The sequence below is a fragment of the Argiope bruennichi genome, chromosome 11 (assembly GCF_947563725.1).
Source record: "Argiope bruennichi chromosome 11, qqArgBrue1.1, whole genome shotgun sequence".
Classification (NCBI taxonomy): domain Eukaryota; kingdom Metazoa; phylum Arthropoda; class Arachnida; order Araneae; family Araneidae; genus Argiope; species Argiope bruennichi.
Window position 1 is genome coordinate 34,376,873 of NC_079161.1, and position 26,318 is coordinate 34,403,190.

Genomic DNA, 26,318 nt, shown 5'->3' on the forward strand with positions numbered 1-26,318 from the left:
AGTTGGAATTAAAATCACATAACGTATTAGAAAGTGAAGTTAGATCATTGCATAAGACAATGTGCAAATATTTATTTGATACTGCATTTTTGCAGTTTTGACATTTGACTCGATTTTATTAAGAAAGATTAGATACAAAAAAAATGCTGAGTAGGTGTATAACAATTAAAAAAATGCTACTTAAATTTCTATCTCAATTTGAAACTCACTGTAAAAAAATAATTGCACATAAAAAAATTGATAGAAATTTAACACAACCAATATTCCAATCGAATCAGCTAGTCGCCGAAGGCGGTTAGTAGGTAATAAACAAATAAGCATCAACAATACTGAAAATGAATTTTGATAGCAACAACTGACTATAAGATAACAACAATAATGAAACTAACATAAAAGACAAGAGTCATAAAAAAGTTAATTCTTTTTTCAGTACTTTAACACCTTGTATAAATAAAACAAATCAAGGCACTATCTGCCGCGATCTAAAAGTCTCCGAACTTCGACCTTTATTTGCATCCTTCGAAGATAAAATATGCTGTTGCTAACCAAACGATAAAGAAAAAGATAAACAAAGAAGTCTGTTACACAGACGGCAGGAAACAACTCATTGGCTTGCAGAGGAAGTTCAAAAGATTTTATTTTCTTCTCTTCGAATTTTTCTTGCGCAATCGGCTGACGAATCCTGAAATGCGTTTCGCGCGTCTGGGTTTTTACGTTCTGAACTTTCCTATCAGCGTTCGTGGTCACAGGTAAGTGAGCTGTGAACTTGTAATCATTTTTACTCTGTGGGTATTCCAATCTTGTTTTGAAAATATGGAACTCATGTTTCGCACAATCTTAAGTGATCTCTACTAATACTAACTTGGTTTCGAATAAAAAAAATTGTAATAAGCATGTTTATATACAATGATCTTATCTTTTGTGGTTTCATAAGCAATTTTTTTTTGAAAGAATGCTTTTTTATGTTCAATTTTTGAACCAAATTCCTTATTTTTGATTGGCTTATATTTATCTAAATTCTATCGATTTCAAATGTCTTGCGTAAAAGCTATCTTATAAGAATTCATTTTCAAAAGTGCTAGTATCATATTTAGGAATTTCCACCCTAGGCAATCCAAATTATAAGGACTTTCTTTTATAACTTTAGCTCCCATTTCTACCTCTTTTAAATTAGTCTGCATATGAATGGATTATTTAACTTTTATTTTTTCATATCAAAAGTAAAAATATATATGTGTTTATGTTTAAAATGATTTTTTATAAAAAATGACTAAAGCTATAAAATTTTCAAAAATTAATCATAATTATTAATTAATGAATTCTTTAATTACAATTAAAAGCATTTAACTGTTATTGCAGATTATAATGAAATAATAAACTTCAAAAGAATATAGCATTACAATTATTTTATAGAATCTGTCAAATGGAATATAAAAATAACCTCTTAACAAAATTAATCATTTAAATAATTATTATAAACAAGTACATCATTTAGTTTATTAAATAATGATTTTGCTAATTCATTAGAAACACACAATAAAATCCTAATATTTTAGAAAAACCCAAGAATTTGTGTTTATAAATTTATATATTTGGCAATAAGGAAAATAATTTTTTTATATCGATCTACCTACAGTTTTCTCTTTCGGCAGCAGCTAAGGCCAGAATCCGCCACTGAATAGCATCATTACTTATTCACCAATTCGGAAATCTGCATTAATTATCTAGGAAATAAAAGGAAATAATTGGTTTTTGCAATTTTGAAGAAGAAGCCTTGGATCTAAGAAATTAAAACTGATTTCTTAAATAATTTTTTTTCAGTACTTAATATTGTGCTATTATCGTGATTAGAATAAAAATATTTTAACAAAAATTAGGAATGAATTAAAACAATTTTTTTTAATTCAAAATACATTTATTAAAATTAAAAAGATGTTCGTATTAATTTTTTTTTCGCGTTTCAAATTATTTTAGACACAACAATTTTTTTATGAAATCGGAATGATTCTTAATTTGAGCAATTATTCTTTTGGCTTTAATAAAACAGATAAAGAATATAAAGATTTGGTTTGCATTATTATTAATTTTTTAGTTTTTTTCTTAGTATTAAATTAATGTGAATGTTTCGAGTTTTTATTAAACTCGAATGATTCCTAATTTATAAAATTAGTCTTTTATTATCAATTAAAACAATGTTTAAATTATTCATTTTCTTTCAATTCCATTTTTTTGTACAGGAGCAAAGAAAATTTTATTCTAATTTTGATAATTTCATGAAAGCATTTTTTAATTTAAAAATTTATACCAAAATATGTATTTACGAGGAAAAAAAAATTGTATTATGAGCGTGTAAAATGTTCTTAAAAATATTTTCTTTAATATTTGATTGATTTTAAAAATTTTGAAGAAGGTTATTATTTCCTATTTATCAGCAATTTTCAGTTTTATTTTTGTGAAATAAAAAAATATCGGTGTTTGCATGCTGACATTTAATGTTTTGATTAGATTTGATATTAGATTTGAATTAATCAATCTTTTGGATTATTGTTTGTGTTATTCAATGCTGCTCTGTATATTTGGCGGATATTTCCTTAGGGCATTTATGATTGATTATCACCCTTTGGCGACTTCGATATTTTATTTTTATTTTCACCAATTTCCGTTCGGGAGATTCCCCTTTTTCAGTTTCCGTTTCAATACATTCTCGGGGAACTCCCGTTAACACGGAAGTGGATGAATTAAACATTTAACAGGTGCATCAATCTATCCAAATGAATGATCTGCAAGTACTATTTTAATAAAGTCGAAATTTCTGCTCGTCAGACTTAAGGATTTGCTTCGAAAAATATTGCACAAAATATTTGAATGATTAGCATATTTTATTCTGACACTCAATATATTTTTTTTTCTGCTATAATAATTAGTTAACAACCAACTACACCAGATCTAAAAAAAATTTCGAAATTATTCCGGTTCTAAATAAAATTATTTGTATTGCTCCATTTTAAAATACAACTTATTATCTCACATTTATAAATTTGTAATAAGGGTAATGGGAAGTAATTTACCTACTGAAAAATTCTCTTTTTCTAATTTCTAGTTTATAAAGAATTAGCTAGTTGAATTGTAACTAAAAGTATCAAAATATGGAAATAAAAATTAGTAATTTTATTATTTTAAATTGTTGAGATGACAATCCAGAAAAATTGTTAAAATTGAATTTGAAATTAACATTTTGTCTTAATTACTAAGGCTGAACTCATTTCCCAGCGACTGTTATGTTTGCGAGCACTACAAAGTCAAAAGTTTATTTTTCCCATTCCAAATTAAATTTTCTTCACTTTTTTTTTTTTAAATCGAACACGATACCAGCTTAAATATAAGAATGACACTTTCAGAATAAGATTATATTTCGAATTTTGATTGACAAAACTTGACGAACTTCACTTGAATTCTGATTGATAAAAAAGTACATAAAGGCATTTTTCATCGTCAAAGTCGAATATTTCAAAAAATAATGATGATATTGGTCTGAAACTTATACCATACATTATTTTCCTTTATTTAATAAGTACTTAAGCGGAATCCGAAAGCTTTCTCTATATTAAAACAATGAAAATTTTTCCTGAAAAAATGAAACTTTTCTCTTGACTTATTCAAGCTGTTTTAATGCTCGGCAGTTCATTTTATTTGCCTTATTGATAACTAATGCTTTTTAATTTTTATATAAACGCGGATAATCATTATTTCATTTTCAACTCCCCTTCCCCTCCTTATCCAGTATCATATACAGGCGCAAATTTGGAAACTTATTGTGGATATTTAAATGAACAATTTCTCTGTATATAAAATTGAATGTCTGCTTGTTTATTTCAATCTTATACAATTCCCTACCCTTTGAAGGGTTTAAGTAAAATTTAGCACGGATGTCGCTTAGTATTTAGAGATAACTGAATCTTTTAAAATTTTCTATGCTTTTTTAAGAGTTATGAAAAGAGAGTTAAACAATTTAAGGTTTTCTCATCATAACTTCTGTTTAAATCACTAACCAATCATTAGTTTTACACCGACTTCAAATTAAAAAAATTAGCTTTAACATTAATTTCTTTACAGTATAATTTTTCGCTGATTTTTAATAATTTTTTCAAAGTTAATTTAGACATAACTTTTACCTATTCCATTTTTTTCTGTGACTATAAACTATACGAGTAAACGCGTTTTGCTTTTTCTTACATACATGTAGAACCAATAAATGCAGGTGGAGTTGTGGGTATAACAGCTAGTAAATTTACAAAATTGCTGTCATGCATTTTTCCAGGTCAAACTACAATTTGACTGACTAAATGTGTATAAATTTATTCACAGAATGTATATCCCTATTACAGTGAATAATGATTGTTGAGTATCTTAATTTCGTTGAATACGATTTATTTTCTTTGTCTAATCTATTGCTATAATTAATGTAATAATCACGTCATTTCCGATTATCTGGTAAAGTCACACTTTTCCCGTTTTCATCCCACTTAGGTGCCTTCATTCATTAGAACGTTGTGATGCAGTAAAACAAAAGCGTGATATTATCTTCAGGGATATTAGAAATCGATTAAATAAGCACTATGTGTAACATTTATCTGAGTAATAAGGTGTACTTAACAAAGCGATGTACAGATCACATACCAAATTTCATCCATTTAACATAAAGTGCTTTTGAATCATGTTCTCAGACAGACAAACAGATGTAATTCGAAAGACGTGTTATTCAAGCTCAAGGAGGTCTAAAACGACTAGAGAAAAGACGAACGAAAGAGTCGAGAAGATTAGATAAAATGTCGAATAAGAATTTTTTGACGGTTGTAATACTTTCTCTATATTTCGTACGTGAGAAATCTAAAGTGTTAAATTTTCGACAAACTCTTTCTTTGTGAGAATCACTTCTACTCAAGAACTAACTAACCGCCAAATTTGGAAATTCGGAAGTTTAAGTCCAATATTCTGCCCTGTAAAGCATTTTGTACTATTTTTACTTTCTCGTATATGTAGTATAGAGATCGTAAACGTCAAAAAATTCGAATTCGAAATTTTGACTTCGAAAAAACACATTTTTGGAAAATGTTTGTCTGTTTGTGACAAAGATAACTCTCAAACAGTTCGAGCTAGACGATTGAAATTTGGCTAAATGTGCAGATTTCTAACAAATTTTGAATAAAATCTGTTCAGAGAAAGTCCGTCTGTCCTAATGTTCGGATATGAGCTAACACTATAAATGCAAAACGAAGAGAGGTAGATATATGAGATTCGGTACACAGATTTAATATCTATAATTTAGACACCTGTCAAATTTTGAGCTAAATTCAACTACGGTCTGTGTATTTTCAGAAGTAATTTAACGTGATAATTCAAAAATGGTATTACTTAAATATATCAAATTAAATATGGGTTTGTGATTACAGGTGCGGTTTTGTGTCAAACATTTGATTCAATCATTCGAGAAAAACGTATCTTAAATAGAAATTCGATTTTTGGGTACCATTAACGCATGCCAGGGATTTATCCTCAAGGATGACTCTGTAAATTCATAAAAAAAATGTTAAATTCATGCCAAAAATTAATATTTCGTAATTATTGAATGCCAATGCCATCTAAGGCGTTTTTGCCATGGCAAATTTATAATCTAATAATAGAGAATACCCGAGAAAATTATTGGGAAACTACTCACTTTGGTTTCACGATGCGAATTTCAATTTTCAGTTCGTATATCAATCGAAAATATTATCATGCTTTTACTATACTAATTTACTATCGTACAATAATGCTGTAAAGAAAAAACTATAATAAGGGCATAGTTCATCTTTGCATTACTTTAAAAAAAAATTCCATAAGACACGCGTTAGTGAATTCCTATCAGGCGATTGTACTATGAACATCTGTATGACAATCGCGCAATGCGACATTTTTGGAAAGTGAAACTAGACTGAAAAGTAGAGTTATCAGTTTGGCGGCTTGATAAAACCTCTTCACAGATAACAGCCAAGTTGATCCGGCGTATCATTGTTACCGCTTAATAAAAAGCAATAAAACTTGGCGAATTTAAGATATTTGGCGGTGAATTAAATATATTGGTTGATGGAAGTAATAATCATATATCAATCATATGCCAGCCATATTTGACCACGAATTGTTACTGCTGTTAAATTTTTCAATTTATTGCCCATGTACACCGGTACCTTGAATTATCGAGAATCAAAGTTTATGCTGATTACTAAATTTTGAATTATTTAAAATTCATGACGAATATAATTCTTCTTTGTAATATTCGTTTTGTGATTGCTAAATTCGTTTTTTTCGTTTTGTGCTATCTATAACTTTAAGATACGATTAATAATTTCGTATTCGTTAAAGGAAAATATGTTTGAGAAGTTTATTTAAACATTTAAAATTTTATATGTTCTTTTTTTTTGTAAAACAAACAAACAAAAAAAAAGAATCTGTGTTATATGATGTTATTTGAAGAAACATTGCTTGTGATTTGTTTTTTTTATTATAAAAATAAATGGAGAATTTAAAATGTTTTGTAATTCAAGAAATTGGTTTATCACCAAAAACAAACAAACCGTTTTTCTCCTTTGACAAGATAGCTGAGAATTTTCTCTAAATTTACATTCCGTATTAATTATTTAACAGTCTAAAAAGTCAATAATTTGGATTAACAAGCTGGTCGCCACGGATGGCTACTTGTGTTTAAGTTGAATTACGAGGAAAGGAAGAGGCAAGATTAGCTATAAATAAATTACACTTTGCTTCGCCTGCACATTGTTTTATTGTGACTTTCCGCCCATTCTTTTCGGAAGATCTTCAGTCAATATAAATAATTCATTGTTCTTAACTATCATTCTGAATTATCATATTTCTTTGATAATAATATTAAAAAAATTATAGATTGATAGTTTATATCTCTTTAACTTCCTAAATTTTCTATTGTCTTTGTTTTTACTTTCTCGTATTTCTAGTGTAGCGAAACTTTTTTACTCATGAAAGAATTCGAATTCGAGATTTTGACGAATCTCTACGTTTTAGATGTCCTTGAGTTCGAAAAACACGGTTTTGGAAAATGTCCGTCTGTCTCTCACCAAGATAACTCAAAATCGCTTTGAGCTAGAATGTTTAAGTTTGGTATACGGTTTTTACACGAAATTTACAGATTTATATCAATTTTTGAGTAAAATCTGTTTAGAGGAAGTCCGTCTTTTTGGCTGTTCGAATATAATTTAACAGGATAATTACAAAGCGAAGAGAACTAGATAGATAAAATTCGGTACTTAGATTTAACATCTGTAATGTGGACGCCTGTGAAATTTTAATTGAAATCCAACTACGGGCTGACCATCTGTTGGTCTCTACTTTTAGAAACATGTAAATGGGATAATTGAGAAACGCAACCTGTCTAAAACACAAATTCGATTTTCGGATACTATTAACGCAAGCCAGGGATTAATCGCCAAATAATTCGCCAAGTCTGACTCGGCAGATTCAATAAAAACGCCAAATTCACGGCAGAAGTTAATATTTCGTAATTATTATACGGCAATAATTGTTTTTATATTGTTTTTTAGAAGGTATGTGAGAAGATTTTGGGGGGGGGGTGACCCTCCCTGGTTTGATGAATTTAATTATAGACGTGATATTAGCTCTTTACAAGTATATTGGTTGTGTGGGTCAAGAAATGACATTCTTTCCTTAAACGGTAATTTTTACTAAGATTCAACCGCTTTTGATAAAAGCCGAAACGTCTTCTGTTTATGTCGTTATTGCTTATCCCCCATGAATTGAACACCAATTCAAACCAAGTCCAAGATATGGAGGATTTGTTTAGTTTAGTTATATTAACGTCCCGTTTTAAAGAAACGCTAGGACACGATTCAACAAAAATATAACAATTTAAAGAATAAAACTGTTTTTTTTTATTTATTTAATTCAAATCTTGCATTAGCACTTTGTTCTATCATGTAACTATCCATTTTTTACCAATCCTAAACTATCAGCTGTCAAAAGATTTTTTTTAATAAGATTGACACTGATAACGATTAGGAGCGAAAAAATCATATTAAATCGCAGGCACCACTTACTTTTGTTACGCCACTGCTTCTATTTCAACATTTTTTTTTTTTTTCATACGAAAGCTCTTGGCCTCTAGATATATCATCAAACGTCGCCGACATCCCACCACCCTCTATTTTCGGGAAAAATATCAAAACATTATTCTGTTCTACATTCTCTAGGGGAAAAACCACTACAGATTCTCAAGACAAAGCCACGGCGCCATTTTTGAAATTTTTTATTTCAGATGAAAACTCACGATTCCTTTCTTATTTCATTAATAGTCGCCTGACATCGGCACCCTTAATTACTAGTTTAGTTCTATTAACTTCTCGTTTTAAAGCAACACTAGGGCTATTTTGGGAAGAACCTCGTAATTTTGAACCGCGGTCAGATGACAAGGACGACACCAGCTGGCACCTCCTTCTCCTATCTTCCACGTTACACTAGAGGGAAGACGTTTGGACCCGACGAATTTAACGTGCACCAGACCCGCTTACGCAGCCCCCTCAGTTACTAAGAAGAATTTCAGAAGTACTACTTTACATTTTCAATGACGAAAAACCGCAACAAAGTTCAAAAATTTTAGTTTCTCAGATTCCACTTCTCAGATTTCCAAACTTTTAGTTTCACATGAGCATTTAGGGCCTTTAGATTCATAATCAGCCATCCTTTTGTGAGGTATCACAAAATAAAACTTAGCAGAGCCTAAACAATAATCAGTGTCGGCAATTTTACTCCCCAGTTTGCAAAATCACGAACCAATTAGAATACTATATATTTATTGTGCAATTAAGTATAAATTTAAATAATGCATGCTTTTGTTTGGTAAGAAATAGTTCTTCAAACTTGGATGTCATGACTTAATTCATTTTATTAATATGGTGCACAGCTGCTTGCCGAAGACGGCTAGTTTTATTTCAAAATGTATCATAACCAACTGTTTGGAAAACGATTCACATTTAAATGCTTTGTAATTTTAATTTTTCGTAACATTTCTTGCGTAAAAATTACTTATAGGGTGAGTTTAAAGGATACCCAGTAAAAAAATATCTGATATTGGATGTTATAAAAGAGAAAGAATATTTGTTTTTTTTAAAATTTGTATTGCCTGAAGATCTGTATTTGTCTATTTTTGGACCTGAGTATGACGCATTTAAAGAGGTAGTGTTGTTAAATTTCTTTTATAAAGAGGTTTTTGTTTTGCGGTTTTCATTGTAGTTCTGGGCGATTTCAAAACTAGTCAGTGGCCCAATCAAGTTGCTCGAGGAAAATAAAAGTGGCATATCTTGCCAGAGCATCTGTAAGTTGCAATTATTGCATGCATTGTAAGTTGCCATGAATCAGATGTCAAATTTGAAACGGAAATTCAAAATTGCTTTCACACGAAGTGATTGCCGAATATTTTGGAAAAAAACTGTAAAATAAAAGAAAGTGATTAGTTATATGAAGCGAGAAGAATTTTTCAATCAAAATTATAATGGTCAGGTTTCTTATGATAGAAAGGTAAGTTATAATTTCATTGATGCTGTCTTTTGTACTATTCATTTTTAATATTCCCTGCATTAGTTTTTCCGCATGCCATTATCATCCTTTTCATTAGTATTTTAAACTGATATTTCCAAAAATTTTATGTTACGTTAGTGTTAGTTTTATATTACCTGAATTTTTCATTGTATGCAAAGTACACTACTTCTCGAAAACGTAAAGTATTTTAATCATCAAAAAATTCGAACTCGATATGTTGTCAAATCTTCATTCTTTAGATCTTACTGAATCCGAAAAAAAAATCTTCTTGGTTACTGTTGTTGTTGTTACTAATCTCGGAATCATCCAGCATGGCTAGATAATCCCCATGAATCCGAAAACGTCTAAAAAGTTAAAAAATAGTTGAGGGTCCCGGAGGACTTCGTCTTTGTTAAAACCCAAACAAACCAAATTATGAGCAGGAGAGGCCATGCCTACTGAACACCTGTGGCACTCAGGGTGTATTTTTTGACCCTGCCGAAAATTGAGGGCTTTAGTATAGCCACTCGAGAAGCGCGAGAAGGCAGTTTGGTCTAAGCTTGAAGGAACCCACCCGGATTTTTTGCGAAATATTATGAGTGGTTGGGAGGGGTTTTTGAAAGCTTGTTCAATTATATTTTTGCCAGGGAAGAAATCTCGCTAAAGGTAAGCTTCCCACAATGACTCACACCCTCCTCAGCAGCGGACTTAGCTAAGGAGTCGGCCTTTTCATTACCTTCGACCCCAACATGTGACGGGTTCCATTGAAAATGTATGGCATGACCGGGTGAAAATGTGTCAAGTAGATTTAAAATGTCCAGGCTAGTCTGGTCTATAACAATACCCCAATTGGAGAGGTGCTGAATTGAAGTGCGACTGTCAGTTAAGATCCGGGTGTCTTGGAAATGCTCCTCCACCTGAACTACGTACTGCAGGTCTCTTCTGATAGCAATAAGCTCTGATCTAAAAACTGAACAGAAATTAGGCTTTTTGATCTTGAACTCCAAAGTGCCGGTAGGAGTAGGAATATAAACTCTTTAGACATCTTTCTCTAAAATATAGAATAATAATCTTCTTTGTAGTTATACTCTTCTATCTATCAGTCTCCTACTCTGTTTGTCTGTGAAGATGATAATTTAAAAAATCTTTGAGCTAGATGAATGAAATTTGGTATAAGATATTTACATCAAATTTGCAGATTTAGAGATTTCTATTAAATTTTGTACGAAATCCAACCATAAAAAGTCAGCCTGTATAGCTGTCTAATATATCTGTACTTGATAACCACAAAACATAAGGAGCTAGATTGGTAAAATTTGGTGTACATATTTAGCATCTAAAGATTAAATATATATCACATTTTAAACTAAACACCTTAAGTGATTGACCATCTGTCAGACTTACTTGCGCATGCATGTAAACTCTATAATGCAATGATCTAGATGGATGAAAATTGGAATGCGATGTTTTTACTGAAATAGTCGGGTCTGTTCAAATTTTAGTTTCAATCACTTATGTACGCGCCATTAAAAATAAAAATCTGAACATATATGACGATTAAAGCCATGTACGAGATCCAAAATTCTATAAGAATAGGTAATACCTTTATTAGAGAGTATGCAAGGAAGATTTTTAAAGACCGCTAAATGCATTAAATTTTGTTACCTTCATGTCTTATCTTTTTGGACATTTATTTTGTGCTTTGTCATTTATCAGTTAAATTGTGTATGATACTAAAATTACAAGTGAGTGCGTTCTTCAAGGTTCAAGCATTAAATATAATACGATTAAGAAAATATTTGAATATCGTTTGTAAAGAATATAAAAAAGAAGTACCAAGGAGAAAAAAAAAGGAATATTAAAAAAAGGAAGTATTGAAAACTAGTCGCCATTGGCGACCAAGTGATTCGCCAGGAATAATACTCTCTAAAATGTTCGATTATTTATGTACTTTGGTCTCTAAATAGCTTCTTCAGTAAAATGTCATTAAGCATCAAAATTTCGATAGCCACATAACTCAAATTATTATAAATGCCTTACGATATTTTATTCTTTGTACTATATGTCTCTCTAATTTGCTCTCGTTGCTGTCGTTAAGATTTAGATTTGAATTTTAAATGGAAGAGAAAAAACTTCAATAAATGCTATAACTTTTTTTGCTGAAAGCAAATGTATATTTTTTAAAAATATGACTGTAGAAAATCGAATCTTTCAACAATGTAATCTTACGTGTACACAGAATATTTTTATTTATTATTCACACGTATTTCAAAGAATTATTTGATAAAAAGTTTTCTGATTCATTATAAAATTCAGTTTTAGCTTCAGAATCTTTTAAAGGCGATAACTGATATTTTATTTCAGTCAATCAATGTACTTCCGAAAACAATTATGAAGTTCAAATTTTATACAATCCTTCGTTCCTATAAATCATATTCAATAAATTTATCGTCACAATCTAACGTGTCAGTTTTCTACGATCAAGCCTGACCAAGTTATGAAGCTTTAAATATCATCATTTTAGGAAAATCAGAAATTTCATTATTTTAGACAATCAGTCTTGGGGAAATCTAAATCCTATATGACGTATTTTCTTCAAGATGGTCGTTGGAGAGGTCTGAAAGCATGCGTTTCTATAGAATAAAAACATTCAAATTTTCATAACTCAATAAGTTTTAATAGCAAAAGAGTGGATTTTTTTTATTTAAAAATATAAGTGTTTCAAGAACATTTTGTAATATGACTCACAAAACATTGGATCTGAATGAAAATGTAAAGTTCATAATTTATTGAACTTTTACTGATTCAAACAATATAAAATATAATTATTTATTTCATTTAGACCATTGTTGTTAGATATATGCACGAATTAATAAAACTTTAGAAATTAGCCATTGGGTCCTAAATAGAGTGGGTATCCTATATCCACTAAACTATGTATAACTGAAATAAAACTTAATTATTGACTTAATAACAGCTGTTTTAAAAAGTCGCAATAAAATTTTTTTCACACATTCATTTTCTAAAAAAAAATATCACATTTCATATTTATTCCATTTTATACAAAAAAGTGCAAAACAATATACTTTCCTACGTTTAGTTTGCAGTAAGAATTCACTTATTTTTTCAGTTTGAGTTTTTGTCAACGTGATGGCAATATGGTGATAAAAACTAATTTTTCCCACTCTCTCCTAACTTCTCGTGCAAGTTAAATTTTATTTTCCATTTGTGCGGTATAAAATGTTGAAATATATGATTAAATTACTTTTTTTAAGTTCATTAAATATAGAAATTTAATTTATAGGTTAGAACTTTGGTTGTGTTGTAATTGTTAAGTTTTTTGCTGTAATATTTTCAGAAGTTATCGCTGAAAACCGCCAATATGCGGCTTAATTTTTAATTAATTAATTAAAAAAATTTCAAAAACCGTTTCGAGGTGCACAATTTCGCCCTCTTAAATATACACGTCCCAAGTTTGGTGGCTCTAAGTCAAACGGTGTGGTTTGCAAAGGCCAACACACACATCTTTATTATTAGTAAAGATCAGATCATTATTAAAGATCACGATTGAATAGATAAGTTATACAAGTCCCTTCAATTAGTAGTAATTTTATCGAAATGCGATCATTAAAAGCCGCAGCCGACTAGATCACTCATTTGGGTCTCATCAGTTGGTAGTAATTTATCCGAAATGTGATCGTTATTAAAAGCCGCAGCCGACTGGATCATTCATCTGGGTCTCATCAGTTGGTAGTAATTTATCCGAAATGTGATCGTTATTAAAAGCCGCAGCCAACTAGATCACTCATCTGGCTCTCATCAGTTGGTAGTAATTTATTCATAGCAATAATTTCGGAGACAATTATGTCACAAGAAATATTTTTATATCCTCTGAAAGCACCAAAATTTACATATTTAATCAGTTTTATTTCCGTGTAGTTTCAGCTTCTCTTTCTATTAATTTTTCAAAATTTAATAAGTAATCCAATAACAGCAGACGATTTTCAAAAAAAGAAATTTCTTGATATTCCGTTGTTATAAACAGAAAGACTTTCAGTTTTCTCTACCTTAATTTTTTTAATTTTTCTGTTTTAATTCTTTTAAATATTAAATTATATTAAGCCGTTATTATTAACGTATTTTTAAATTATATCATAATTCTATTAAAACGTATTTTATTGGTTTTAAAAGACAATTTTTGTTGTTATAGAACAAGAATACGAAAAAAAAAATATTGCCAGAACATATTAGCAAAATTCTGGAAAAAAGTTTAAAAGCAGACGATTAAAAATTAATATAAGCAACAGATGTTGATTCTGTTTATTAATATAGAGGAAATCAGTTATCGGCGATGAAATCGCTTGGTTCAATTGATAATCAAATTTTATCTTAAAAAACTTTTTAGGTGATAAAATGATTTTGTGCATTAATATTTTTTATAAAAGAGTAGTTTTTATATTAAAAATAGTAGGCATGAACTATTTTAATTCCGATCATTAACTAGGCGTATCATCTTATTACATATAAATTAATGAAATTGTGTTTTTATATATTTGATGCAGAGTAACTTTTTTCAAATTATAATTTTTTGATATACTTATTTATTTATAAGTTATATATATTTAAAAAATAATTGAAAAAATCTGAATTGCTTCGAACGTAGTATTATTTCTTACAAAGTATTTAACATAGCTTTAACTTTTACATTTTAACAGAGTAACTTTTTGCATTTTCTTTAACTTTTACCATAAAAGATAGTATGAATTTTTGTTGGAGTAATAAATTTATACCGTGATATAAAGTTTTATTTTGTTTACTTTTCAGAAATCTGCAGTGGTGTATATAAAACAGCCCGGAAAGTAATTCTTTGCAAAATGAAGCTGTGGCTGTCACTTTTCGCTTTGACGTTTCTTCTGACTATAAATGTAGGGACTTCACAGAAAGGTATTCGTGTTTTTAAGTATTTCTTAGTTATTTTTATTTATTTGTATTATATAATCTTTTGTACAAAACATGACTTACAGCGAAAAGCAAGTACTGGGCTTTAAATTCATGTCCTATTAATTAATAATTTATGCAATTTTCATATATTTTTACAATATACGAAATTTTGTTTCATATACTGTAAAATTATGAGGAATTTAGTTTAAGGAAATGCAAAATAATACATTTTAAATGCCAGTTGAACTTTAAGTTGAATATACATTGAAAGTTTCTAGGAATGGCCATGTGTACATCAATAACGAAAAATATTGAAGCAAAAAAATTATTCATATTTAGGATAGTTCCAATTTCATCTATTTGTCCTTGATTAAAAAGTGCTTAACCTTTTCTAGAATTAGAATTAAATATGTTGGATTGCCTAGAATTTTATTTCTCAATAAATAATTCCCATTAAAAATTAACTCGATTTTATTTTTATTAAAATTAATTTTTGAAGATCAAGAACTGAAAAAAAAACAGATGTAAAACCAAAATATATTATTCCCGTTTCTTTGTTTCTAATTGCATTTTTTAGTATTAAACCATTTCAATGTTTCTGATTTTTTTTACCAGCTGACTCGCTAAAGAAATAACTGTTTAATTATGGGAATTTTTTTTAAGAAATTCGAGACTGCTTTAATAAAGCTGTTTTCAGATTAAAGAATATATATTAAAAACGTTATGAAATAAAAAAGAATGCATGAAAGAACACTTCAAATATTATTTATAAGTAGAAAATTGCATTAAAACGATTAATGCATAAAACGATCCTGGTCAAATTTCAATGCAATTTTCCGATTTGTATTCGTTTAAATTTTGTAATTTAATATAACTTCTGATTTTTAATCAAATATTAGTCACATTTTTGTTTCAATCGGTTGAGAAAAAACATATATAAAGCATAAATTCAATTTAATTAAATAATTAATATTATTAAAATTAGTATATTTTAAATTGGTAAAAATATAAATTGTTATATTTTTATTATTTGAGAAATAAATTGTGGAGAATATTCTTAAAATACATTTAATAATTGATTAAAAATAAAAATTTCGTTTCTATATAATGATATATATATAATGTGGTTTGCTATCTATGTTTGTACTTAATCTGTGAGATGTATGTGTTTTTGTAGCACTTAATCATGTGCATTTTAAATATTCCACAATTAGTGTTTAATTTGTATCATCGTATAATTCTTGTTTTTCAATTACCTTATAATCAAGTACAAATATTAATTCATTTATATCTAAATATAAATAGATTATTTTTATACAAATCTAAAAGTTTGTCGTATTTTGATCAAATGCGGGCACAGGTACTTTAAAACCAGAGGATAAAACCAAAAGTTAGCTAAAATTTGTTAACACAAATATGTTTAGCATTTTCAGCTGCATTTTCCAAATTTATTATTCCACAAAAATGATTTGCCTACTATCTTGGAATTCAAAAAAATTAAAATACCAGTTTCATTCCCGTGCAATTTTTTTTTTTTTTTTTGTAACTTGAAATAGATTTTTAAAAACTTAATTTTATACACAATCTATAACAATCCGTTTTATTTTTTGATGAAATTGAAATTAATTGCATTGCTCCATTAATAAAGTCAATCTCGTGCGTTTGTCAGTTTTAAAATGGAGTTTTTAAAAATTGCTCTCTTTGAGCATTAACTCCGAAGTAGAAATTTCATATCCAATTGTATTCCGCATTATATAGTCATTTTTACTTGCACGCGGAATTATTTTATAGTAGAATGATTTCTTTAAATTCAAATCTTTCATCTTATCAATTAACAAGGTAGAATTTTAAGCAAATTCATTCCATATTAGTAGTTTAACAGCCAGAATAGCCAATTTTCTTGGCGAATAAGATGTCAACAAAGATGTCTAAATATGAAATTTCGATCTGTATTCCGGTCAAGCCAGAAATCAAACTTTATATATTTGTAGTCGTTGGCATTACTCTATCTTCTCTTTTGTATAATAGATGGCGATGCCTGATGAGGTACGCATACCACAGTGCATTGCGATTGACATTATTATGAGATGATAAGCTGTTCTGTTAAGGTGCGCGCGCGTTAATGTCTTGTCTTTCGTGTTTGTGTTTATTTTGTGTGAAATGTGATCATTAAAGAAGTGTTCCCGAAAGCATGCGTTCTGTTACTTCCACTGCACGGATAATGATGATCTTCATTCCACTACAAATTCAAATTTTGAGTATTAATAAAAAGTTTTTCCTATATCGAATATGTAGGCTAGTTTCAGGAAGTTATTATATTGCTTTTTTCCTTTTCAAAGATGACATGTACAACTGTGAAGATGTGAACATCGTGACGCGTGAGCAGTGGCGGGCAAGGAACGCCATGCGAAACAGAAGAATCCATCTTCCCGTGAACCACATCGTCATGCTCCATACAGTCACCAAGTTTTGTAGGTCTCGACAGCAGTGCTCCAGGGCCGTTCAGTTCATCCAGGATCTCCACCTGGACGATAGAGGTAAGTCACCTAGTCAGGGCGCGCAACGTCGGATCAAAAATGTAACAATTTATATAATGAAATTTGGTTTACAGTTTACATCTAAAGTGTAAATCCATATCAAATTTTGAATCAAATCTGTCAAAGGCTTGAGTGTCTATTGATCTGTACTTTCGCTTGAGTGTAAACTGGTAACTCAAAACCGCAATGAGTTAAATGACTAAAATTTAATATCTAATCTTATGAGTTTAGTTGTAATTCTGTGCCTAATGTTGGTTCCAATCTGCCGGAAAAAGGTATCTAAGCTTTTATATTCTGATTAACCACCAGTGATCAGTAGCCAAAAATATGCTCTTTCCTAACTACTGCTCGCCAAATGACATGCAATTAATAGTACACAAGTGCTAGTTTTCTTTACTGCCCTATGAAACACACAACTGTCATGTGCAGTATAAAAATCTGAACACTCAGAGCGTTCACTGCCGTGGTCAATATTCACAATTTTATAAGGGGTTAGAAGATATAATGCCTTTACTAGAGATTTTGTGATGACGTTTGAGAGAGACCACTACCATTGTCTTGTTTTTATATTCCGGTGCATGTGAACGTAAAAATGGAAGGATTTAGTGAAATGAAATTTGGTATGCAGTATTGTGACGAAAATTGAAAATATGTGTCAAATTTTGTATTTAGTAGATGCAAAGGAAGGCACGCAAGCTCAGTTTCTTCCCTTATAATAAGAACAATTCTGTGAACTGTTCTCATTATAATGAATGCAGTGTCCTTGTTTACGCCTCCCTTGTCTCGACATACATTCAAGGGACACGGAGGAGGCAGACAGAGAGCAGAAAAAAAAAACTGCTAGTTTTCGAAGTATACAAGAAAGTCGAAGCGACAACACTCCTCTATTTTAAAACGTTTTCAAAGGTTGTTCGATTCAATTGATAATTAAAGAGGGTAAGTGACGATATTTAAACATTTTATGCAAGAGATATTGTTATGGTTTAGACAATGAGTCCAAGGAAAAGAGTTTTCATACCCGATAGTTTCTGAATAGTTACGATGAAAATATCGATTTCGTAAGTTGATGCAGAAGAATTGTTCCATAACTCTCAGAAGGTTGGAATACGTAACCGAGAAATAATAACAGAAATCCGGTGGCGCAAACATAAGTTCCAATCTTTACTGGAATAGTTTGTACCAGTGAAGCAATGACTGTAGATTAAGCTGATTTTCCACTCGGTGTTTTTTCAAGGATAAAACTATTTTCAATAGGTGGTACAATCGTTGTGCATGATTAGCACCTGTGGAAATTTAAAAACCGTAACCGCACAATGCTCAGAAACTATTGAGCATTTGTGCGTGGCTGGCATTGCGGAATATTGTTTGTTATGTCCATATCTATTATCAACATGATTCAAACAAAATAACCTTTCAGATATTTTAAAGGAGATGTTTTTATGCTAACTTCTGACGCAAAGTCTTATTCCCATGGTTCGTCAGGCCTCTTCCTCCCCAGCACATGAGGATTTAGGGTTTAAACGCTTTAAATGAAATAAATTCTTAAACTTTTCTATGGTCCATAATTTACCACATGTATTGCAAAACTTATACGTCCTATTCCACAGAAGTCATTCAACATGAAATAAGCACATTTAAATAAATACGCTTTTTATCAAATTTGCTTAATGCTTGATTTGAATCCTTTTATTTTTATCTTTGGAAAAATATTTCAAGGATTACTTTCTTTTTTTCCCTAATGGACCCATTTAAGAAATAGCTTACCTTGCTTATTTTTATATTGTATTTGTTTTTTTGGAACTTAAATAAAGGGAAAATGTTATGCATCCGCTACTATTCTTCAGGTAACGAAACTTCTCATTGATTGCTTTTCTATAATTTAGAATAATAGATAAGAATTTAGAAGGCAGGCAATTAAAAATAGCTGATACAGGTAAACAGCAAAGTTACATTTTTCTTAATCTATTCGTCATTTTTTTTTGTACTTCCTTTGATGTCTAGAAGCTAACAAAGGAAATTAAATGGCATAAATGCTTTTATTGGCTCAATATGTTGCTACGATATCTCCACCTTGATATTCGATACTCTGAAGGCCTCATATTACAGTGAATATATTGTCTCAACAATATAGTTCTAATATGCTAATATCTCTTCAAAACACTTTGTTTGTTGAAATTTCATCTCTAATAGCACTTTCAGATTCACTGCCTTCAATATTTTTGCATATTTTAATTCTCGATCCAATTCCTTTCCAGGGTGGTGGGATATCGCCTACAACTTCCTTGTCGGTGGTGATGGAAATATCTACGAGGGAAGAGGATGGCTGAATACCGCATCCTTCGCCATGTATTACAACTACATTTCCTTTGGCATCGCATTCATCGGCAACTTCAACAAAGACAGGCCAACGGAAGCGATGGTGAATGCCACCCAGAATTTGATCAAATGTGGCATCAAGAAGGTACGATTGTCTTTTGAGTATTCTACATCAAACTTACGAAACTCATGAGTTGTAAACAGTTACTGCTCGAGGAAGATGCAACGAATCCACTTCAAATATTCTGAAACCTACCATATACAGTTTATAGCATTTATAAAATATACAAGGTAGTTGTTAAAAACCTTTTAAGATCTTTAAATTCAAAATCGTATCTCGTATAGCCAAGGACATAATGAGCACCTATAATAACTGAATGACCGTCCTGAATTTATTGAGACAGATTACAGCTCTCTGGATTGGCGAAACAAAGAAGTTACAAAAATAATAAAAAAACAAGAGATCGGCCCAAAAATCAGTCTGCAAAAACGTGTGCTAAATCATAATTAAAACACAGGAAAAAGTTTCATAGAATTGTGTATCTGCAAAATTGGCAGACATATGTACTTGCAATTAAAATTATAAAATTTCCGTAACTTGAAAAAAGGTTTGTCTTAGAAATTTATTCTTGGTATTCCTCCGAATCCGTTTCTCAAATTTTTGTTATTATTATTTTTGTTTACTCTCTCTTTGTTGCGTAAATTTCATTTATCTGTCGTTTAACTAGGAGAAACTGCGTGGCCAATACTGAAAAATACATTTTACAATTTAGGACGAACCCTTTTTTGTCACGCAAAATTCGTAATTTTAATCTGAAATATCTCCGTTTATTTTACAAATGACTCCATGAAACTTTTTACAGTGCTTTTATTATGATATAGCATACATTTTTAATAGACATTTTGATCATTCTTATTTATTGGAATTTCTTTATTTCAGCCCTGAGGCCCTGTAACCTATACCAATAAATTTAGCACAATACCTTTATTATAGGTACACATTGCTTCCCTGGCTGCACAAGAGGCCGTACTGAATTGGAAGGGCTTTACCGATCACCCTTTATATTTACTTACATGTGTACGCCCATGTTTTCAACTTACATTATAAATGTACCAAAAAGTTTGTTTTTTACATTTCTCTGCATATAATATAGGAAATATTATATAAATGGTATTCCAAAGAATCAAACAAATTCTTATTTCTCTAAAGATTACACATAGGCATATACTTCCTATGATAAAGTTTCGTTAATTAGATTGGTAAATTGTATGATTGCGCTTTGGTTCCTGCGAAACTTTCTAATAAAAAATAAATTTTATAGACAGTTTTCATAATTTTAAAGTGCTAGTTTATAAATATTTCTCTTACATTTGTCCAGGCACAAACTTTCAAGCTTCTATTTACAGAATTTGCAGGGACATTAAAGTTTTTTATTTATTTATTTAAAGGGTTTATTGGAAATGTAGAAGAAAACATTTATTTCAGAAGTGCAAATTTGTTTAATGCAGAAAAACTGTCATACTTTAATGTTTATCTATTAGTATATCATTCAACTATCATGATTTGATATAAATTTGATAATGTCGCATACTGTTGCGCAAATTGATTGGTAATTATTGTTACTTTGACTTAATAAAGAAAGAGAGAAATTTGAGAAATTGAACATTTAAGGCATCTCAGAGAAGTAGAGAAATACCGAAGAAGAAAATAAAACATTTTGCTCGCAGTTGTGTTTATAATATTACGCATTCTAAAAAATGAAGTATTTCAGTAATGATGAAAATTTTGGAATTCTGATAATTTAGGCTGTACGAGTAATGCAACTGCATGTGCATGTAAATACTGCCAGAATAATGCAATTTCATAAAATAGCTTGTCGCCATATTTGGCAAGTTTTCAATAGCTAAAAGACGTTACTTGACCTTATTTACCACAGTCAAAACTTATATGCTCATTGGACTTCTATTTGAGGATTTATATTTATTTTTTAAGACTTTTCTCACGTTTTGTAAATATTTTTAGGGTTATATTTCACCGACTAGTGAAATCCATGGCCACAGAGATATTACTTGCACCGAATCTCCCGGAGACAACCTGTACGCCGTAATTCGCAACTGGGACAACTTCAAAGGAGGGCGTCTTCCGAATTATTACTGCAACAAATTGGGGCCTCCAGATGCCAACAGGGATATCGTCAATGAGTGATTTCTGCGGCATTTTGTTGGAACATCATTAGCGATTTTGCATGAAAAAACTGGACTGAAATTAAATTAGCGAACTTTACAGAAAGGCAGTCAGAAAAATCTTTGCATAGTTTACTAATTTATCCATTTTAATTCTCGCTTCCCATGAAATTCATTACTTTAAAAATATACATAGTAAATTTCTTGATCACAAGTGATTTCAGATATTACCTATAGATTATTTCTGAAATCATTAAAAATTAAATATATAAGAGTATGACGATATACTAGTATCTTAATATTACAGATTGTAATAATACTGTATTTGGGGAATTTTGCACATATTTTGGCTGTTGTAATTTTAGAAGAAGCGATATTTAAAAGCAACATTTATGTTTGCCCAATAATAATGTTAACTTTATGGAAAAAAAATATTTCATAATAATTATAATAATAATAAATTATGCTTTGCATTCTTTTTCACGTGACAAACAATGAAAACATATTTCCTATCATCATATTACGTCCCAAGTGTAGTGGAAGTTTATTTTCCACCTTCCAATGATATCTCATCAGTCATAAGAAACTTTTTCTACTTTCTAATAACAGGCCTTAAGTAACCTTAGCAGTACACAAATACTGTATAATATTGTATGACATTGATCAATATTCACAAAATTGTATAATATTGATTAATGTCATATAATATCGCAAAATATTGTACAATAATGCACAACAGGCTGTACTATCTGGGAATGGGATATCACTCTCTAAATAAATCCCCTAGAACATGAAAGATTACTTCCCCCTTTTAGGGATATCCCATGGGGGACATGAAGTATATTTTCTTCCATAAATAATTTTTGAAAATGAAATTATTATTTTGAATTAATGATTTATTTAGACAAATGGATTTCTTCTTTAAAATTAAAAAACAAAAAAAAAAAATAATAATTCAAAAGAAAAATTTTAAATAGTTTCAAAATTGTCTAATTTTATCTAATAATTGTATTTCTTTTTCGAATTAATTCTTTATTCTAAAAATCTATCCATCATCACTAAAACCAAAAATTTATTTAAATTATTTAATAGCTTACTTTTATTTTTGAAAGTTGAATAAATTAGTATTGAAATCTGCACATCTGGAGCTATAAATTCTCAAATATTTGAATAGGTTTTTTTTTTTGTTTTGTTATTGAAGTGAAACTGTGCAAATAATTTTCTGACCAGTACTTTGCATTACTTAGTTGTATATATTTTTAAGGTGCTATATTGTTTTTATCACTTGTTTATTTCTTCGTGCTGTTAAATCATCAAGCTTTGTTCGTCAGAAATTATTTTCTTAAAACTTTTTTGTCTTTCAAGAGAGTGAGAGTTTTGGACTGAAAAACAAGTTTGCATTTCGAACATTTCATATATTTTACCTAGCACAAAAGAGGGGCTTAATTCTAAATGATATATGTATTTCCTAAATGTTGCTAAGTAATCTAATAATTATTTTAATTGTGTTTATTCATTCCCTTTAGTTGCTTAGCAACGTACATGTGTTCAGAGCGCCATCTATTGGTAACCAAATGTTTTAAGCATATAACATAACATAGCATTATTAGAAAGCAGTAGGATAGGATGGGTTTGGGATTTCGTGAATAGAAATTTTATCAAATCCTGATACAAAATAATTTGAACCTTATTAAATTAAATTATTATCATTTTTCAATTCAATTAAATTTAATTTTAAATATTAGCAGTCGAATTTTTTAGTTTATTAAAAAGTTTACTAATCGCCAACATATTAGCTTATTAAAACCTGTGATTATTGGTTTCTTAAAAGCTATAAATTTTTCTATATTTTCGTTTAAATCAATGATTAATGAAATGCTAGCAAGGTAATAGATTCTACTACTTTTATTTTGTTTCAGCGTAGGGGGAAAAATGTTACTTTCAAAATTTTCAGTATTCTTTTTTTAAATCCTTTTTCATCCCACAAAAATCAGTACTTAGAGAAATTTTTTCTGATATCTCATTTTTTAATCAATGTATATTCTATTTATTTTAATATTATTTTTAAATTTTGATATTTCATGATGTTAATAGATTAATGGCATATTTTTTGTAAAAATTATATTTTTTATGTTGGTTATACTGAACCTGATATGAAAATATTCTTTTTTAAATCATATGACCATTAACATTCTTTTATTCGCTAGAAAATTAAGTAACTTTATTGCCACAAAAATTGAAACGGTTAGATATTTGTATCGTTTCTCTTATATTTAGATTAGGCATTAATATCTGTTGAAAACACTGCTGACATGTGTTGAGTATTTTTGTTAAAAATCTTGTTTCATAAATTATGGAATATCATTAATAAAAAGAAAGTTTTTTTAAATTTCCCTTATATTATGTTTATACTAAACCTGAACTGAAAACGATTTTATAAAAAAAATCAAAATATCATATGCCTTTATCATTTTCTAGAAAATTAATTAATTTTATTGCTACAAAAATTGGTAGATATTTTTATCGTATGGGTGAATATATTTATATTGAAAATGGGTAGATATTTTTATCGTTTCTCTATATATTTAGATTAGGCAATATTTTCTGTTCAAATCACTGTTGGCTTGTGTTGAGCATTTTTATTAGAAGACTTGTTTTATTAGAAAAAATGTCAGAAATAAAAAAAAAAGTTTTTTTTTTTTTTTTACGTTTTGCTTTATATTCTGTTCATTGTTAAATTAAATTGTCTGCATATAGAAAACTATAAGCGACTGCATAACTGTTTGATGACGTAATGTGTTTATATTTGGCTTAGACCATAGGGTAAAACTGCTAATGTTTTTTTTTTTTAATTTTATGTAATTCAATAAAATGAAACAATTTTTTAAAAAAAGAAACAAGACATATATTTGTTAGACAGGATATCGGTTTTTGACGTCTAAAAATTTTTTTTTGATAAATGAAATACATTTAAATATGACAGGATTGTATTCAGAACTGTATATTACAGTGTAATAATATCTTTAATTTTTTTATGTATTGTCCACTTCACCTTTGACTTCAAATAAGTGGAATTTTCTGCTATTCTTTGAACCCAATGCATTGGAAATTAATTATGAATAGAAATTAATGGAATGTCTTTAAACAAAATTGTTCTTTACTCATCCAAAATTCTAATTTTATATAGTGATAACGAATTTCTTGACAGAAATGTATGCATCGCCATTTTGACAAACCGATGACGCAGTAACAGTAAAGCATATAATAAAAAATGTCATTAAATAGAATACGTTAATGTCTGTCTTATAGATATTAAAATCTACCGGTAAAAGTGATAATAGTGGTAATTTACCGACAAAATGATTAATCAATTTATCACATTGACCGGTGATTATTAATAATAACTGATTAATCACAATGACGATATGATACAATGATTAGTATTTTTTATATATATAATTCATTCATTTTATTTTATCTGATTTTAATGCGCAATATAATAAGATTATTATATGTTATAAATTATTAATTTTTGAGTTTCGATTTTTTCTTGTGAGTTTTTTATTTTTGTTTAAAAGAGTAGATTTCTGTTAAAGAAATCGGAAGTAAGATGTGCTAGAATAACACACTGCGTTTATAGAGTTTTGCATTTATTGAAGATATGCATTTATAAATTATTAAATAAAAGAATTTAATGTGCATTATAATAAAGTGTTCAAATTTATATATAAATGAAGAAATATATTAAATGGCTTGGAAGTTTTAAATTCTGTACATATTCCATGCATATAACAATTAATTTGTAAATTTTTAAATCAAAGTTTGTCAAATTAAGTCATGACTTTTTAATCAAAATATTCTTCACATCTCTAAAATGTTCTAGAAAATTCAGTAGTCTTACTGCCACAAAAGTTTGATTGACAGATATTTTTAGTATGGCATGTGCAGATACATAACATAAACATTAAACACACATAATTCCACATGTTTTCTAACTTTAACTGCATACTGTCGTATGTCACTAAAGATTATTTGTTTCTTTTTATAATATAAGTGGAACAATTTCATATTAGCATGATTAAATTTGAGCATGATATTCAATTGAAAAATATCAAAGAGCTTGCTGAAAATCAAACTAAAATTATGTGAAAAATAGGAAATCCTAAACCGAGGTTTGAATTATTATTCTCTGATATATTTATTTCTATTATTCTGTTTTATTTTTAGCTGATGTAATTCTGTTTCCTTTTTTTTTGCCATCTTTGAAAGAATTAATATTAGCCTTCTGAATGCTGCAAAAATTGCTTATTTTTTATATCAACGTATTTATCATATTTTTGTAACAACTCCATCTATAGACCAACATTTTATTTAAAATCTAAATGTTTGACAAAATGCTTTATTGCTGGTTAAACATCGACTCAACTGGATAAACTTTCAGATAGAAGAAGCAAACATATTACCGGGTATATCGAGTAGTTTGTGAATTATGTTGCATTTATACTGCTCGTGAAAATAGTGGAATAAATAATCAGAGGGTTAATATAAAAATACTAATGAATGCATTGTATTTTATCAGAATATACGGTTCAGAATATTATGCAAATCTCTGATATTTCCATTACATGTTATGAAATGTACACTATTTTAAAATGATTCATGTGCCTATTATTATCAATGAATTTTCTGTTTTAACAATGATTTATGAATGTAAATATTTGACATTTTTTATTTATAAAT

General features: G+C 29.1%; 2 protein-coding genes across 3 annotated transcripts; one reads left to right on the top strand and one right to left on the bottom strand.

Moving 5' to 3' along the window:
• The first annotated feature begins 602 nt into the window (after positions 1-602).
• LOC129957055 (peptidoglycan recognition protein-like) lies at positions 603-26,318 on the top strand. 2 transcript variants are annotated; one of them, XM_056069184.1, is made up of 5 exons: positions 603-749; positions 14,425-14,544; positions 16,881-17,078; positions 19,334-19,539; positions 21,418-26,318. In XM_056069184.1, exons 2-5 carry the CDS (start codon positions 14,475-14,477, stop codon positions 21,598-21,600), a joined length of 657 nt encoding a protein of 218 aa, XP_055925159.1. In that variant the 5' UTR covers positions 603-749; positions 14,425-14,474; the 3' UTR covers positions 21,601-26,318. The 2 variants fall into 2 exon arrangements, with proteins under 2 accessions (XP_055925159.1, XP_055925160.1); XM_056069185.1 differs by lacking the exon at positions 603-749 and adding an exon at positions 9,433-9,600.
• Positions 10,233-11,290, bottom strand: LOC129956512 (uncharacterized). The gene is made up of 2 exons (XM_056068432.1): positions 11,266-11,290; positions 10,233-10,570 (listed from the first exon to the last, which is right to left on the bottom strand). Exons 1-2 carry the CDS (start codon positions 11,288-11,290, stop codon positions 10,233-10,235), a joined length of 363 nt encoding a protein of 120 aa, XP_055924407.1.

Coding starts and splice junctions, on each gene's coding strand:
- LOC129956512 (XM_056068432.1), bottom strand. CDS start 11,290: ATGTCCAAAAAGATAAGACATGAAG. Junction 10,571..11,265: donor CAAAAAGATAAGACATGAAG/GTAACAAAATTT, acceptor ATTTCTGTTCAG/TTTTTAGATCAGAGCTTATT.
- LOC129957055 (XM_056069184.1), top strand. CDS start 14,475: ATGAAGCTGTGGCTGTCACTTTTCGCTTTGACGTTTCTTCTGACTATA. Junction 14,545..16,880: donor TGTAGGGACTTCACAGAAAG/GTATTCGTGTTT, acceptor TCCTTTTCAAAG/ATGACATGTACAACTGTGAA. Junction 19,540..21,417: donor TCAAATGTGGCATCAAGAAG/GTACGATTGTCT, acceptor AAATATTTTTAG/GGTTATATTTCACCGACTAG.